The 16909-nt window shown below is 40.0% G+C and overlaps 1 protein-coding gene across 4 annotated transcripts in view; it reads right to left on the minus strand.

Moving 5' to 3' along the window:
- fer (fer (fps/fes related) tyrosine kinase) overlaps positions 1-16909 on the minus strand; it is a 216893-nt gene that overhangs the window by 82009 nt on the left and 117975 nt on the right. For all 4 annotated transcript variants that reach the window (XM_043710381.2, XM_043710372.2, XM_043710364.2 and 1 more), the window contains one exon: positions 3458-3550. In XM_043710381.2, the coding sequence (XP_043566316.1) occupies positions 3458-3550 (93 nt within the window). The remainder of the gene's footprint in view (positions 1-3457; positions 3551-16909) is intronic.

Raw genomic sequence — 16909 nt, forward strand, 5'->3', positions numbered from 1 at the left:
CAGGGAGTCTGGAGTCACATATGGACAAGATGAGGTAAGAATGTCAGATTCTGAAGAGCTTAGTAGACTAGTTTAAACTAAAAATCAGTTTTATGTCAAATTATCCCAAAGTAAAAGCAAACCACTACTAGTTATTGCACCATGTAAAGTACTTCTCTATTATTACATTAGTTATTTGTTTTCTTCAAAATTATCAAAGCATTTACTTAAATTGTCAATTGAAACTTCACATTTGTATTTACTAAATAGTGGGAGCAAGGAATCAAACTTGGGAAAATGTCGTAAATCAAAGAGTACAGACAATGGAAAAGAGAAAGAGGTACAGGAAGTAATAAACAGAATGTAATAGGAAGGAACAGAGCACACAAATCAAAGAGGTAAATCAACCAGTAAAGAAGTAGCTATACACACTGGTGTAATTTTCCAAACATCCTTGGATTCTGGAGACGTAGTGGAGGATTTGAAAACTCCAATTCAAAAAGGGAGGGAGGCCAAAGGGAGTAACTTTAGGCCAACTAGCCACCTCACAAAAGGTTAAGCTATAACATAGTGCCCATGGTGTTGCAGGTAGCATACCGGCATGGATAATGAATTGGCTATTGAGCAGGAAACAGCAAGTAGAGATAAGGGTTCTTTTCCAGGTTGGCAACTTGCTACCAGTGGGGTTCCACAGTGATCAGTACGAGGACAATACATATTAATGCCTGGGAGGAAGGAAGCAAATATACTGTAGCCACATTTGCACATAAAACAAACAAGGGTAGAAAGGCAGATTGCCAGAAACTATAAACAATTTACAGAGAGGTATTGATAGGTTAAGTAAGTTGGCAAATGGAGTGTAATGTGGGGAAAAAAAAATGAAGATGTTAATTTTTAAAAGGAAAACAAAAGAACAAAAGAACAGTATTAGTTCAACAGAGAAAAGCTGCAAAGAGCTGCAACACAAAGGGGACTTGGGGGTTCTTATGCACAAAACACAGAAAGCTAGTATACAGGAGCAGCAGGTAATGAGGAATGCTAATGGAATGTTGGCCTTTATTTCAAGGGGTTGAAGTATAAGAGCAGGGAAGTTTTACTGCAACTATACAAGGTGCTGGTGAGACCACATCTGGAGTACTGTGAGCAGTTTCGGTCCCCTTATTTAAGGAAATATATTGTGACATTGGAGACAGTTCAGAGAACGTTCACTAGAATGATCCCTGGCAAAGAGAAATTGTCTTATGAACAATGTCTAAACAATTGGCACTCTACCCACTGGAGTTTAGAAGAATGAGACGTGACTGAATTGAAGCATATAGAAGTCAAAAGGGGCTTGGCAGAATAAATGATGAGAGAATGTTTCCCCTGTTGGGAGAGCCTAGGATCAGTGGACATAGTCTCAGTATTAAGGAACATCAATTTACGACTGAGATGAGGAAGAATTTCTTCTCTGGGATGGTGGGAATCTTTGGAACTACTTGCCACAGACAGCTGTGGGGGCAGAGGTCTTGTCTGTATTGAAGGCTGAGATGGATATATTCTTGATCAGTAGAGAAATCATGGGTTATGGGGAAAGGGCAGGAAAGAGGATGTGATGAAAGTTGGTCAGCCACCATGCTAACTGGTAGCAGAGCAGGCTCGAGGGGCCAAGTTAATACCAACTCAATAAGCATTTAAGCTTAATGACAATCTCCTTCCTTTCATCCATCATACTGTACATTTGTTTTGAATGAAATAATCTTTTAACATCGCGTGAATCCCTCAACTGAACTTGCCTCTATTGGACTTTCAGTTAATGCATTCCAGATCCTAATTATTGCTGCATGAAAAGATTTCTTCTTGTCTCACATTTGCTTCTCTTACGTTTTAAAATTGTGCCCCTGGTTCTCAATATTAAGAATGGGAACAGTTTCATCCTATGGAATGCATGTGTGGAGGGAGTGTAACCAAGGTTTACCAGACTGATCCCAGGGATGGCAGGACTAACTTATGAAGAAAAACTGAATTGGTTAGGACTATAATCACTGGAATTTAGAAGAATGAAGAGGGATCTCAGAGAAACTTTAACTTTCTAAAAGGACTAAACGGGATAAATGCAGGATGTTCTCAACACTCAGGGGAGTCCAGACACAAAGGTGAAAACTTCAGTAGGCCATTTGGCGTCAGCAATTTAGGACCTCCCTCAAAAAGGTGAGCCTGTGGAATTCTCTGCATAGAACGTGGTTGAGGCCAAAACAGCCACAGAGATCAGTTGAGGCCAAAACGCTGAAAGTTTTCAAAGAGGAGTTAGATAGCCTTTTTTGGGCTAAAGGGATCAAAGGGTAATGAAAGAAAGCTACTGAGGGTATGGGGAGAAGGGTACTGAATTTAAAGATCAGCCATGATCATACAGAATGGCGGAGCAAGCTCAAAGGGCTGAATAGCCTGCACTTGTTCTTATTTTCAAAGTTCTATGTTATTTTGTGCAGATGCATGATTTGAAAACTTCTATCTTATCTCCTCCTAGACCACTCTTCTCTGGGGAAGACAGTCCCAACTTTTTAAATCATAACTGAAGTCACTTTATTTAACCTTTTCACTTATAAATATATGCAGAAACTCTTGATCTCCATTTTATCTTCTGGCTAGCTTCCTCTCATCTTCTGATTGTTCGATTAACCTTGCAGTCCTTCTCTGCTGTTCTTCATATTTTGATCAAACATCTGACCAGTCATTCATATTTGGCCAATTACATGCTTTTTCCTTTAGTTTGATGCCTTCCTTAACTTATTTAGTTAACCATGGATAGTGGGTCCTTCCCTTACAATTTTTCTTTGTGAAAACAGACAATATCCCCTCAAGTATCCACTACTACTATTAAATTTTATTTAAGAAAATCATCAGGATAAATTAATTCTTGAAATTTTAATATATATTCTTCCCAATATACCTATACATGCTAATGTAAAGTGAAAAAAAAACTTTGTTCGAACAATTAGTTAAGAATTATCCAGTAAGATAATGGTACTGTTTTTCAGAAATATTGAGGAATATTCCAGAAAAGCTGAGACCAAATTCAAGAAAGGCGGCTCATTAGTAATAAGTTATCTGTAAATAAATCTGCAAGTAAAAAGCCAACCACAGTCAAAGAATTAATTAAATATTTGCAAAGTTTACAAATTTTTGTTGACATCTAAGTTGTTCACTGACACACAGGAAACCTAGATGGATAAATCTCACATGCACTACAACAGTCAAAGAAACTCCATTATCACCACCAACCAGTCCAAGCAACAGGACAGAAAATTACAACCATTCCAGTAATGTCCATTCACACCCCGAGAATCAATTTAATGAAAATGCAAGAAATGTACAGAGAATACAGCAAAAGGATAATGTAAGGTATGTGAACTGGTAAAGTTATTAAATCAAACTACCCACACATGATTTATCAAAATAGTATGACCACTAAAACCACTTGAAAATACAATTAACTTACAGATGAACTCAAATAATTTTTTGGTGATCTTATCATTCCAGCAATGGAGTGTCGAATGGAGTCGAATTTTGAAACCTTGTCTTTTCCTTTGTCCTGAAAAGAAAATGCAAAAAACTCTCAGAAAATGAATTCCATTCATGTAAAATAGTGAACTATGAAAACCTGATTAGGATTTAATTTGGTTACCACTTCTGAGAGAACAGGAGATTCTTTCAAAACCTATTCATTGTGTAGAATCATATGTTATACAGCATGGAAACAGACCTTTAGTTTAACTTATCCACGCTGACCAGATATCCTAAACTGATCTAGTACCAATATCCAGCATTTAGCCCATATCCCTCTGAACCTTTCCTATTCATGTACTCACCCAGATGCCTTTTTATTGTTCAAATTGTACCCACTTCCACCACCTCCTCTGCCAACTCATTCTATACACGCACCATCCTTTGAATGAAAAAAACTGCCCCTCAGGTCCCTTTTCAATCTTTGACCTCTCACTTAAACCTATGTCCTCCAGTTTGGATTCCTCTACCCTCTACCATGGGAAAAAGGCCTTGGCTACTCACGCTATCCATGGTCCTCATGACTTTATAAACCTCTATAAGGTCTTGTAATCATCAAGGCAGAAGTGAAAAAAAAATTAAATCTCAAAAAGAGAACAAAAATGTAAACTGATGAGAAGAGGAAGAAGTGGACTCTGATGGGTCAATGATTTGGAGATGCCGGTTTTGGACTGGGGTCTACAAAGTTAAAAATCACACAACACCGGGTTATAGTCCAACAGGTTTAATTGGACGCACTAGCTTCGGAGTGCTGTTCCGAAAGCTAGTGCTTCCAATTAAACCCTTTGGACTATAACCCGGTGTTGTGTGATTTTTAACTTTGTAGACCCCAGTCCAAAACCGGCATCTCCAAATCTGATGGGTCAAGGCACTGCCGTCAGGACTGCACAAGGAATGTCTGCTCCCAAACTTCTGTTCAGTTGACAAAGATGCAATGCATGGACATCCTCTTGCTCTTTGCCTAGGACAGGGCGCTGCAAGATAAATATGTGCAGTAGCTGGCACCTGTAACTGAGCCACACTGCAAACCTGACATACAATCTTCAACTGGTTGTTTTAGTATAACCCTTCACACAATTTGAATTGTTAAGCAAGTGATGTCTAATCTGTATTCAACAGCAGATTTGATTCCATGTTCTGCATTTGAATACAGGCCATTTGAATACGTTTAGTTGTGAACTTCTGAAGGAATTTGCTGTTTGATATGATCCACCTGTTGTTGGGACATATAGCTGACATACCTAACATCACACCAGCACTGAAATCCATATACTAGATGACCCATTTTTGCAACAGGCAGAATTTGTTTTTGGCTTGATGGAATCATCTTGTTAGTGGACAGTAGCACTCAATTTTTTTTCCCTGAGAAGTAAGGAGTGAAATGGCTAGCTTCATCTGTTGCTCAAATTTCTGAGACACCTTACCCTCCAGGATGATCTGACGTAGACTGGATAATTTTCAGGACTGAAACCTAGACCCTTAGGCCCATCCATTATTTTCTCATCAAAGCTGAGATATTACTGAGAACCACTTCAAGGCTGGTGGGGAATCCCAAGGCAGCTCTATCCAAGGGTGGTGTGAGAAGTAAGGATAGATATTATACAAATATAGTAACAGTCATATACATATACACATTAGATAAGGGGGCCATGACAAATGTTTGGAAAATACAGTATAATACCTGGATTTCTCATTTTAAAACGATGCAAGAACAAACATTTTCAGCTTAATCAGTTTGAATGTAAAGACAGTGTTTTCATATTTTTGTGTTTTTAGAAAAACTGTGGATTGAAATGAGAAAGAGCTGCTTTAAAAATCAGTGTCTTGTAAGCAGGCTACATGCTATTAAAGGCAAGTACACTCAGTTCTTCCAAAATGCAATGGTTGCATTCTTGTGCCTTATAGAAAAATCATGCTTTAGAAACAGTGCTAAAAGTGTTGGTACTATAATCACATGACAGTCAACACACATTTTAAAAGTTCCTGCTGTAGAAACAGCGTTCACAATTTTTCAATCATGTTACAGTAAATTTGTGTTGACGAAACATGCATAATAACAACAACCTGTAACTTGATATCTACGAGATACATCATAAAAAGCTGTTTGAAAAGAAGTATGCAGATCTTCTCTGGGCTAAGATGCTGCCTGGCCTCTGCAGTCAAAACCCAGTTGATACTACAACAAAACTGGTTACCTTTTCTTCAACAACAGCGAGAAGCTGTGACTTTCAAATTGATAAATCAGAGACAGTTTCCAAGTGCATCAGCGACTCTGTACTTCTTACAAACAAATGGAAGCATCCAGAGAAAGACATTTGAACAAGAGATCTGGACAGCTGAAGAATCATTGAAACAGTGGGCCAAGCAAGCTAAGACAACTGAACTGACATTCCAGACTTTTTACCTCCATCAATAATGTCTTTTCCCACTGTTTTGTTTTTGTATCTGTGCACACGTGTGCATTTATAAGGGAGTGTTATATGCCGATTATGCATCTCTTTTCATGTAAATACAGTCTAATTATTTGTAATAAATAATAATTCTTAGTTTGCACAGAAACTAGGTCCATGCTAGTAACTTAGACCTGAAAGTCAGGTAAAGTGGGGCATTGTATCTTGTCGTGGAAATTAAAACGACTCAACTCAAATGCTAGTAAGAAAAAGTTTGTTTTGGACTCTGCAGGGTCGACCCAATACATTTGGCAAAATGCCTCATATAAGGGGAGCTTAACGACTTTTACATACTCTCTTTATACTAAACTTCTCTTATTCTTATCACACAAGGCCAAGAGTTGGGAACATTCGAGCTCTTTTCCACATATGGAGTTGTTTTTCTCATTCCTTGACTGCTGATATGGTAGCTTATTGTCCTTGTACATCTGCTTATATTTTTTCGGTCTGTCTACAATTTGCAAGGTCTGCAATTCTTTGCAAAGTCAGGTCCTTGCTTCTTTGTCTGTCTATGCTTTTATAGATTTCACAATAAATATTTATTTTCCATTACAATCGATTGTGAAACATACAGGAATTGTGGGATCCAATTTATGCCACGTTACCCCAAATCATAACAAATCTCTGGTGGGAAAACTTTTAAGACATACGAATCCAGGAAAACTGCTCAGTCAATTTGACATGTTATGATTAATTAAGAAAATCCAGCATGAATCTGTTGAAAACAAAATGTGTTTAATTAACTTAATTGAATTGTTTTGATGAGGCACTAACAAGATTGGTGAGGGTAATAGTTAACGCAGTGGACATAGACTGCAAAAAGAGTACCATATAATAAATGTATCAGCAAAGTTGAAATCCATAGAATAAAAGGGAAAGTGACAATATACATAGAAAGTAAGCTAAATGATTGAAAGAGAGAATTATGTTCTTATTTTAATTCATTCATGGGATGTCATCTTCACTGATTGGATAAACATTTATCAGCCATCTCTACTGTCCTGGAGAAGGTGGTGGAAAGCTGCTGCTGTGTATTTGGTATCGCTGCACTCTCAATGTTATTTAAGAGGAAACTCCAGCATTTTGACTCAGCAACACTGAAGGAACTGTGAGAGAAAATTTAAATTTTTAGACTTTAAGGGTTAAATGATACTTCTATTCTCCAAGTAGAAAGTACCTTTTAACTTTGTATGGAGTGAACCTTATATAGCTGAGACGAGCAGTGTCAGTAAGATCCCTGTAGGCATAGGTATAAACAAGAGACTGTGTTAACAAAAACAGAAACATTAGTGGGCGGCACGGTGGCACAGTGGTTAGCACTGCTGCCTCACAGCGCCAGAGACCCGGGTTCAATTCCCGACTCAGGCAACTGACTGTGTGGAGTTTGCACATTCTCCCCGTTTCCTCCCACAGTCCAAAGATGTGCAGGTCAGGTGAATTGGCCATGCTAAATTGCCCGTAGTGTTAGGTAAAGGGGTAAATGTAGGGGAATGGGTGGGTTGCGCTTCGGCGGGTCGGTGTGGACTTGTTGGGCCGAAGGGCCTGTTTCCACACTGTAAGTAATCTAATCTAATTCTGAGCTGCACTGGCCTGAATGGTGTCAAGCTCAAAGTGCTGTTGGAGCAAGTGATGAGTATTCAATCATATTCCTGACTGTGCTTGTCGATGGCAGACTATGGGGAATCAAGAGGTGAGTTATTTGCGACAGGATTCCGAGCCTCTGACCTGCACTTGGAGTCACAGTATTAGTGCAGTTCACTTGCTAGTCAATGGTAACTTGGCATTATCCCCAGTGGGGGATTCAGTAATGATAATGCCAGTGAATGTCAAAGGATGGTGGATAGATTCACCTGATGAAGGAAGAACACTCTGAAAGCTTGTGATTTCAAATAAGTCTGTTGGAATATAACTTGGTGTTGTATGACTTCTGAATGTTACTTGCCACTATCAGACAAGCCTAGATCTTGTCCAGGTCTCGCTGCATTTGGACATGGACTGTTTCAGTACCTGAGGAGTTGTACATGGTGGTGTACACTATGCAATCATTAGTGAGCATCCCCACTTCTGACCTTATAATGGAAGGAAGATTATTGACGAAGTAGTTGAAGATGGATGGATCGAGAACACTACCCTGAGGAACCCCAGGAAAGACATCCTGAATTTCCAAAAACCACAATGTTCTCCCTTTATGTTAGATATGATTCCAACCAGAGAAGACTTTCCCCACAGGTTCCCATTGAAGTCAATTTTGCTAGGGCCCCTTGATGACGTACTCTGTCAAATATGGCCTTGATGTCAAGGGCGAATAATTATCTTGCAGAAGGTATACACTTCAGTTCCCCAAGTATTGATAATCATCTACTGTTTTATTTGGTCATGCTAATTTCTGAGAGATCATTTGGCATACAGAGTACAAATTCAAAATTTGTAGGTGATACCAAACATGAAATTATTGTGAACAGTGGGAACAGTGACAGACCTCAAATAGTCAAATACAGGTTAGTGGATTGTGCCAACATGGATTACATCTAAGTTAATGCAGAGAAGTGTGAACTGATATATTTACTGAAAGCACTTAGAAAAAACTTAATATAATCTCTAAAGGGTGCAGAAACACAGACCTGGCAGCATATTTGTACAAACCTTTGAAGATAAGACGGCAAGTTGAGAAACTGTCATAAAAAATAGTGGATTATGAGTTTTACAAATAGAGGAACAGAATAAAAAAGCAATGAAACAATGAGACTTCAGAAAACTCTCATTCTGCTTTGACAGGAACATGTGTCCAATTCTGAGCACTGCACATAATGAAGGAGGCAGACTTCAGACAAAGCTCTGTGAGCTAGCATCCAGAGAAGCGAAACTCTACTTGCAAGGATAGATTGACGAAACTGGAGATGTTTTTTTTGGAAAAGCAGCTTGAATGGAAGTTTTCAAAATCATAAGAAGTCCAGACAGAAGAAATCATTGATATTGGTGGTGGTGTCAAGGCCAGAAACACTAATTTAAGATGATTAGTTAGCAAAAGAAGCAACAGTGTATAAAAAACATTTTTAAATAGCAAGTGTTTCAGGTCTGCAATGCATTGCCTGAGTATGCAGTTGAGGCAAATTCAATTATAGCATGCAAAAGCAAAATGTATAAGTACTTGAAGAGGAAGAAATTGCTGGACTATGAGTTAAGAAGGGCTAACTGACCTGTCCTTGCAGAGAACTGGTGTGTTCACAGTGAGCTGAGCAGTGTTTTTCTATGACGTAGTCATTCATGGATTCTATAATTTTAGTTACTAAAAATATTGTAGCGTTCTTTGAAATATTAATCCAAAGCCAAATCTGGACATCACACCAATAGTACATGAGGGAATAAGTACAGCACACAAAAGATTTTTTTTCCCTTGAGAGGGCAACTAACTGGAGTTCTACTTCCAAAAATTTAATTTGATATCAGCAAAAACAATTAGCATTTATTGGTATCTGAACAGTGACTTAGTTCATTAGAGAACAGTAACTAGGAATTGTGAGAATCACTTCATGCTATGAAAATGAAACTTCTATTTATGTAACTCTGTAGCTCCATTAGTTGGCATTTCACGATACTTTCTTTCCCTTGTCATGCTCACCACTCAGAATTAACCAACTATAGCTCATAACTATAACTATTTATTTGGAATGTACCAGCGTTTTTCTGAATAAGGAAATATTTTATCAACACCTCTGTTCAACAAGTGTGCCTTTGCAATGTTAGCAGATCCACTCACTTTTTCAAGTATGAAGCATAACTACTGATTTGATTTGGTGGTCACATCAGTCTCATTGTGATGCATGAATATAGATTAGCATAGATGATAGCTGGCAGAGGAAATATTAGGGCTCCCAGGCCCATCCACTCCCGCATGACCAACCGCACCCTTCTTTCGTTCTTCTTTACCTATTTTCTTCATTTAATTTTTAAATCAAATACACATTTTCTTCCTTCTGTGACTGGGGTGCTGGAGGGAGGTTGCAGGGAGCTGTTGAGCAATGGATCCAGTGCGCACCCCACCCCCTCACCGTTTCCTTATCATGACTTGAGCAACAGCTCCAGCATTGATCAATTGGGATCCATTCCTTGCCTCAGGTGTTTTGGCAGCGTCTGCAATAGTGACAGAATGAATGACCCCTCATTCCTCGAGAATTAATTTGGACAATCCCTCAGTGTACTCGAGCGTTGAGTTAGCCCTGGTCCTCAAGAGGTGGGACAGTTTCCTGGCTATGGCAGTGGCTAAAGTATCGGCAATGATGAGGCAACATTGACAGAGGCAGCATTCTGAATCCAGTTTGCAGTGGTAGGGGCTGCTTCAGCAAGCTTCCTCATTGCTGTTGTGGCCTGAGGGACAGTTTTGGCAGTTGCGGAGTAAAGCAGCATCCCATAGCCACTTAACAAATCAAGAAACCGTGGATGGAACAAAAAATGAAATTTGTCTTAAATTATGAAAAGAAATAATTCACACAAAATTATGTAATGAAAATGGTGCCTGATTATGGCGATTTATATACATTTTATTGTACTTTCATAAATACAAGTAACAATAAATTACTACACTACTCTATGTGTTCATTGTGAAATCGATAAAATCAACAGAACAATCATGGGATCACCAAATCAGGTTTCTTAGCAGAAGCAGTAATGCAGAGACTCAAACCAACAGCCCTCCCCACTATCCAACCCAAAATTTGGGTCCGCTACTTGGATGACACCTTTGTCATCACAAAACAGAACAAATCTTGCCCTTCACTCCTCTCTAGAACATCTTGACACCAAGAACAGCTACATAAGAATCCTACTCATTGGCTACAGTTCAGCCTTCAACACTATTATCCCCTCAAGACTAATTACTAAACTTAGTGATCTTGGACTAAGCCCCACTCTCTGCAACTGGACCCTTAGTTTCCTGACCCACAGGCTACAATCAGTGAAGACTGGGGACAATATTTCATCCTCACTAACACTCAACACCGGAGCCGCCCAGAGGTGCATCCTGAGCCCCCTACTGTACTCACTGTATACCCATGACTGCGTCGCCAAATACCAGACTAATGTCATTTACAAGTTTGCTGATGTCACCGCCATACTTGGTCAAACCTCAGGTGGCAATGAAGCAGACTACAGACGGGAGGTGAAAGACCTCGAAGAATGGTGCACTGAGAACAACCTAGCTCTCGATGTTGGCAAAATTCAGGAACTCATTATGGACCTTCGGCAGGATGTTACTCATGCCTCCCGACACATTAACAGCACAGAGTTGGAACGAATGGAGAGTGTCAAGCTCCTGGGAGTGGTCATCCACAACAAGCTTTCTTGGAGTCTTCATGTGGATGCACTGGTTACAAAGGCCCAACAACATCCCTTCTTCCTCAGGCAGCTGAGGAAACTTGGCAAGATGGTGAATACCTTTGCCAACTTTTATAGGGGCGCCATCAAGAGCAATTTGTCTGAATTTGTCTACTACTACCTTGTATGGCAACTGCATCATTCAAGATCAGAGACAGTTACAAAGAGTGGTGAACTCAGCCCAGACAATCACAAAGGCTGACCTCCCATCTATGGAATCCATCTACCAGGCCCGCTGTCAAGGAAAGACTGCCAGCATTCTCAAAGATGCATCCCACCCTGGCGATGTTTTTCCACAACCTCTACAATTGGGGAGAAGGTACAGAAGCCTGAACGCATGCACCAGCTGGTTTCATAACAGTTTCTACCCTACTGTTGTTAGAATACTGAATGGACTCACAAACTCTTAACATTCGCCTATACCTATGTTTTTGTTTTTGCCGCTGTTTACCTATTATTTACTTATCTATGTGATCTGTCTGTATTGCTCGCAAGACAAAGCTTTTCACTGTGCCTCAGTACACGTGACAATAAATTCAACTCAATTCAATTCAAATTAAAGAAAACTTATAACATCATCAACAATATCCTTACTGGCATAAAATTCACAAAAGAGGAGGAGAACAACAACAGACTCCCCTTCCTAGATATCACAGTGGAAAGAACAGCTAATGGAGAACTTGAGACCAGCATCTACAGGAATGCAACACACACAAAACAGATACTTAACAACAGAAGCAAGTACAAAAGGAAAAGGAGAATATTGAAGAGGAGAAGAATGAGATACGAGACATTAGACTAGAAAAGAGCGAGGTTAGTAAGGAAGAGGTGTTATCAATTCAAGAAGGAGTGAAAGTAGATAAGTCCTCTGGGCTGGATGGGATTTATCAGAGGATTCTCTGGGAAGCTAGGGGGTAGATGGCGGAGCCCTTGGGTTTGATCTTTGAATCGTCATTGTCTGCAGGTTTAATACTAGAGGACTGGAGGATTGCAAATGTTGTGCCCTTGTTCAAGAAAGGCAGTAGAGATGACCCAGATAATTATAGACCAGTGAGCCTTACTTCTGTTGCAGGAAAAGTTTTGGAAAGGATTATGAGAGATAGGATTTTAATCATCTCGCAGCAACAAATTAATTTCAGATAGGCAACATGGTTTCGTCAAGGGCAGATCGTGTCTCATAAACCTCAATGACTTTTCTGAGAAGGTGACCAAGCATGTAGATGAGGGTAGGGCAGTTGACGTGGACTTCAGTAAAGCCTTTGATAAGGTTCCACATGGAAAGCTGTTGGAGAAAATGCAGAGGCATGGGATTGAGGGTGATTTAACAGTTTGAATTAGAAACTGGCTTTCTGAAAGAAGGTAGTGAGTGGTGGTTGATGGAAAATATTCAGCCTGGAGTCCGGTTACGAGTGGTGTGCCATAAAGATCTGTTTCAGGACCACTGCTGTTTGTCATTTTTATAAATGACTTGGATGCAGGCATTGGTGGGTTAGTAAGTTTGCAGATGACACTAAGATCGGTGGAGTAGTGGACAGTGTGGAAGAATGTTGCAGGTTGCAGGGGACTTTGATAAAGTGCAGTATTAGGCTGAGAGGTGGCAAATGGAGTGCAACGTAGATAAATGTGAGGAGATCCACTTTGGGAAGAATAACAGGAAGGCAGAATACTGGGTCAATGGAAAGATTCTTGGTAGTGCGGATGTGCAGAGGAATCTTGGAGTCCATGTACATAGATGCCTGGAAATTGCCACCCAGGTTGATACTGCTGTTAAAGCGGCATACGGTGTGTTAGGTTTTATTGGTAGAGGGATTGAGTTCCGGAGCCGTAACGATACAAAATGCAAGTGCGGCCACACTTGGATTATTGCTTACAGTTCTGGTCGCCCCATTACAGGAAGGATGTGGAAGTATTGGAAAAGGTGGAGAGGAGATTTACCAGGATGTTGCCTGGTCTGGAGGGAGGTCTAATGAGGAAAGGCTGGAGAGAAACTCTTATGAGGTAAAGCTGGGAGACTTGGGTCTGTTTTCATTGGAGAGAAGGCGGCTAAGAGAGAATTTGATAGAGACATGCAAGATGATCAGAGGATTAGATAGGGTAGATAGTGAAAGTATTTTTCCTAGGATGATGATGTCAGCTTGAATGAGGGGGCATAACTGCAAATTGAGGGGTGATAGATTTAAGACAGATGTCAAAGGAAGGTTCTTTATTCAGAGTGGTAAGGGGGTGGAATGCCCTGCCTGCCAATGTAGTTAACTCAGCCACATTAGGGAGATTTAAACAATCCTTGCATCAGCACATGGATGATGATGGGATAGTGTAGGGGGAATGAGCTTAGATTAGTTCACAGGTCAGCGCAACATCGAGGGCTGAAGGGCCTGTTCTGCGATGTATTGTTCTATGTTCAATCGTCCCAACACCCAAATGGAGCTGCATCAGTATAGTATTTAAACGGGCCACAATACACTGCAGCACCCAAGAAGCACGAGCAGCAGAAGAAAAATACCTATACAGTGTATTCAAGAGGAATGGGTACCCAATAAACACAGTCTGTTGATTCCTAAACAACAAACCTAAACAAGCAGACACAACGCACCCAGAAACTCTAGCCACATTACCATACCTCAAAGACATCTCTTGGCATCTTGGTACCTACAAACCTACCAACATACTTAAACAGTGGCTGATGAACCTTAAGGACCCTATACAAACAACGAACGAATATCATTAGCAAAATACCATGCAAGAACTGTTAGAGACACTACATTGGACAAACAGGCAGAAAACTAGCCATCAGGATACACGAACACTAACTAGTCACCAAAAGTCATGACCCACTATCACTAGGATCCTTACATACAGATAAAGGAGGACATTACTTTAATTGGGACAACTCATCCATCCTAGGACAGGCTAAACAGAGACATGCACGGGAATTCCTAGAAGCCTGGCATTCAAACCGGAACTCTATTAATAGACACATCAATTTGGACCCCATTTACCAACCTGAGAAAAAGAACCGCAAACGATATCACTCACCTTAACAGACCAAAACACAAATAGAAAGTGGGACCAGAGCTTCACCAGAGGCTCACTGATGATGATGCCTAGCATGGTTACAAAACGTCTGAAAACAAACCTTCCAGCTCAGCAAGCAAACTTACCACCATAGTGGGTTATTGCAATTGGGTTACGAGTAGTAAAGTGTGAGGAGGCTAGATTAAAGCTTCTATCCCCAACCTTCTAGAATAACTGGGCTCATCCTGAAATCAGAGGTCCCTTTCTTCAGCACTGTCTTTCAAGCTCTGAATTTAAAATGCAATGCTCTACTTTTACCAGCTCCCTCAAACACCACAGATTGGGACCAAGTTTGATAACACAGTAGGGATGAGCCTGGAAAAGTGGAATTGAGAGGGCAGCGGAATATCATCAACTAGAGTTCTTTGCTGGATTTGTGTGGGTTATCTTGCCGTTGTTTTTCTAGATATGTACAACTGACACTGAAAGAATTAAAGTTATCATATAGAGCTGTAATCAGAGGCAAGTGTAGGCCCTTGGCCAATTCTACTTTTACCAGCTCCCTCAAACACCACAGATTGGGACCAAGACTGATAACACAGTAGGGATGAGCCTGGAAAAGTGGAATTGAGAGGGCAGCGGAATATCATCAACTAGAGTTCTTTGCTGGATTTGTGTGGGTTATCTTGCCGTTGCTTTTCTAGATATGTACAACTGACACTGAAAGAATTAAAGTTATCATATAGAGCTGTAATCAGAGGCAAGTGTAGGCCCTTGGCCAATTCAATGAGATAGAAACAGTGCTCTCTGAACTTTATTTATAATTCATTTACAGAATGTGAGTACTAGATGGGTCAGCATCTATTGCCTATCTCCACTTACCAATGAGAAGATGGTGGTAAGTTGACTTCTTGCACATTTCATGTGGCATAGATATATTCACAATGTCATATAAAGACTGATGATGTCGCCTAGCCAGGGGACGAAACGTTTGCAACAAAAACTTCCAGCTCGGCGAACAGAACCACAACAACGAGCACCCGAGCTACAAATCTTCGCACAAACTTTGGTCATATAAAGAGTTTAATTTCAGGAATTTAATCCAGTGACATTGAAGAAACAAAAATATATTTCCAAGATGGTACGTGGCTTGGACAGGAACTTGTAGGTGGTGATGTTTTCATGTATCTGCTGCACTTGACCTTCTAGATGGTAGTGGTCATGAGTTTGGAAGAAGCTGTCAGAGGAGTCGTCATGAAATTCTGCTGTGCATCGTGTATATAGTATACACTACTGCTACAACTCAATAATGGAGAAGTTGAATGTGAATGAATGTGCTACCAATCAAGTAGGCTGCTTTGTTCTGGATAGAATTGTGCTTCCGGAGTGTCATGGTGCTAAATTCACCCATTGTGCCTTCAAATGATGGACACGCTTTGGAGAATCAGAAAGCATGCAATTGTGACTAGTCCAGTTCAGTTACTGGTCAATACTAACCGGCAGAGTGTTGACAATAAGGGATTCAGTGATTGTGATGCCATTGAATGTCATGGGTGATGCTTTGAATCTCCCTTCTTGGTGATGATCAGTGCCTGTCACTCACGTGGTATGTATAGTAGTTGTCACTTGTCAGTTCAACCGGCATATCATCCAGGAATTGCTGCACTTAGATACGCAGGCCTGTTTGGTACTGGTCAGTCTTAAACTATACATTCTTTTCTGAGTATTGCTACAAACAGAAATGTAAGTGAGACACCAAGAGTCATCTCTTGATGAGCCATTGTATTATGTTCTGATGGCAATGTCGTCAGACTATATCACTGATTTTCGTCAGGTTTCATCAAAGAGTTCCAAAAGATGGGGTCTAGGGAATTGAATTCCGTATCTAATAATATCACAAGATCAGATATTATCTGGTCAGAATGTCCCATGAACAAACTTGTCTTTAACTAGAGTTAGTAGCTCTATTTTGGGCATTGAGAACCTATTATTAAAATAGGAAGTTGAACCATTTCAACACAGTAAGTCTTCTATCAAATCCAGGAGTCCAACCCATTCCAAACAATAGATATTTTCAACTTCAAGCATTAACTCAGTTTCTCTTTCCACAGATGGTGAGTTTTTCCAATATAATACCTGAGTGTACATTTCCTGCATCTGCATTTTGTTTAATTTGAAAAATCGACTCTTTCAGGGCTACAGTAACAAATTAAAACTCTCCATGTTTAACTTAGTTAATAAACTCTAGGCTTTCAAATATAAAGAAATATGCTTGCATTTCAATTCCAGCTTTGAAGCATTTAACAGAATTACAAGGCAAGCTTTTTGGTTGGTTGTATAACTTCTCAGCCACAAGGGCTAAACATAAGCCAGTATAAGTACCGTGTGGAGAAGGTGCTCACAGCAGATGAAAGCAGCCTCATATTCGACAACCGAAGATCATCGGGAATACCCATCATGTAAATAGAAATATATGCAGTATTGGCAAATTAAGCACCCAATACTCCTGTTCACTTTCCCATTGGCCCCAAAAAGTAAAATCTAATTTTGGA

The sequence above is a fragment of the Chiloscyllium plagiosum genome, unplaced genomic scaffold, assembly GCF_037043375.1.
Source record: "Chiloscyllium plagiosum isolate Xiang-an unplaced genomic scaffold, Cpla_swu_hap1 HiC_scaffold_2, whole genome shotgun sequence".
NCBI classification, from domain to species: domain Eukaryota; kingdom Metazoa; phylum Chordata; class Chondrichthyes; order Orectolobiformes; family Hemiscylliidae; genus Chiloscyllium; species Chiloscyllium plagiosum.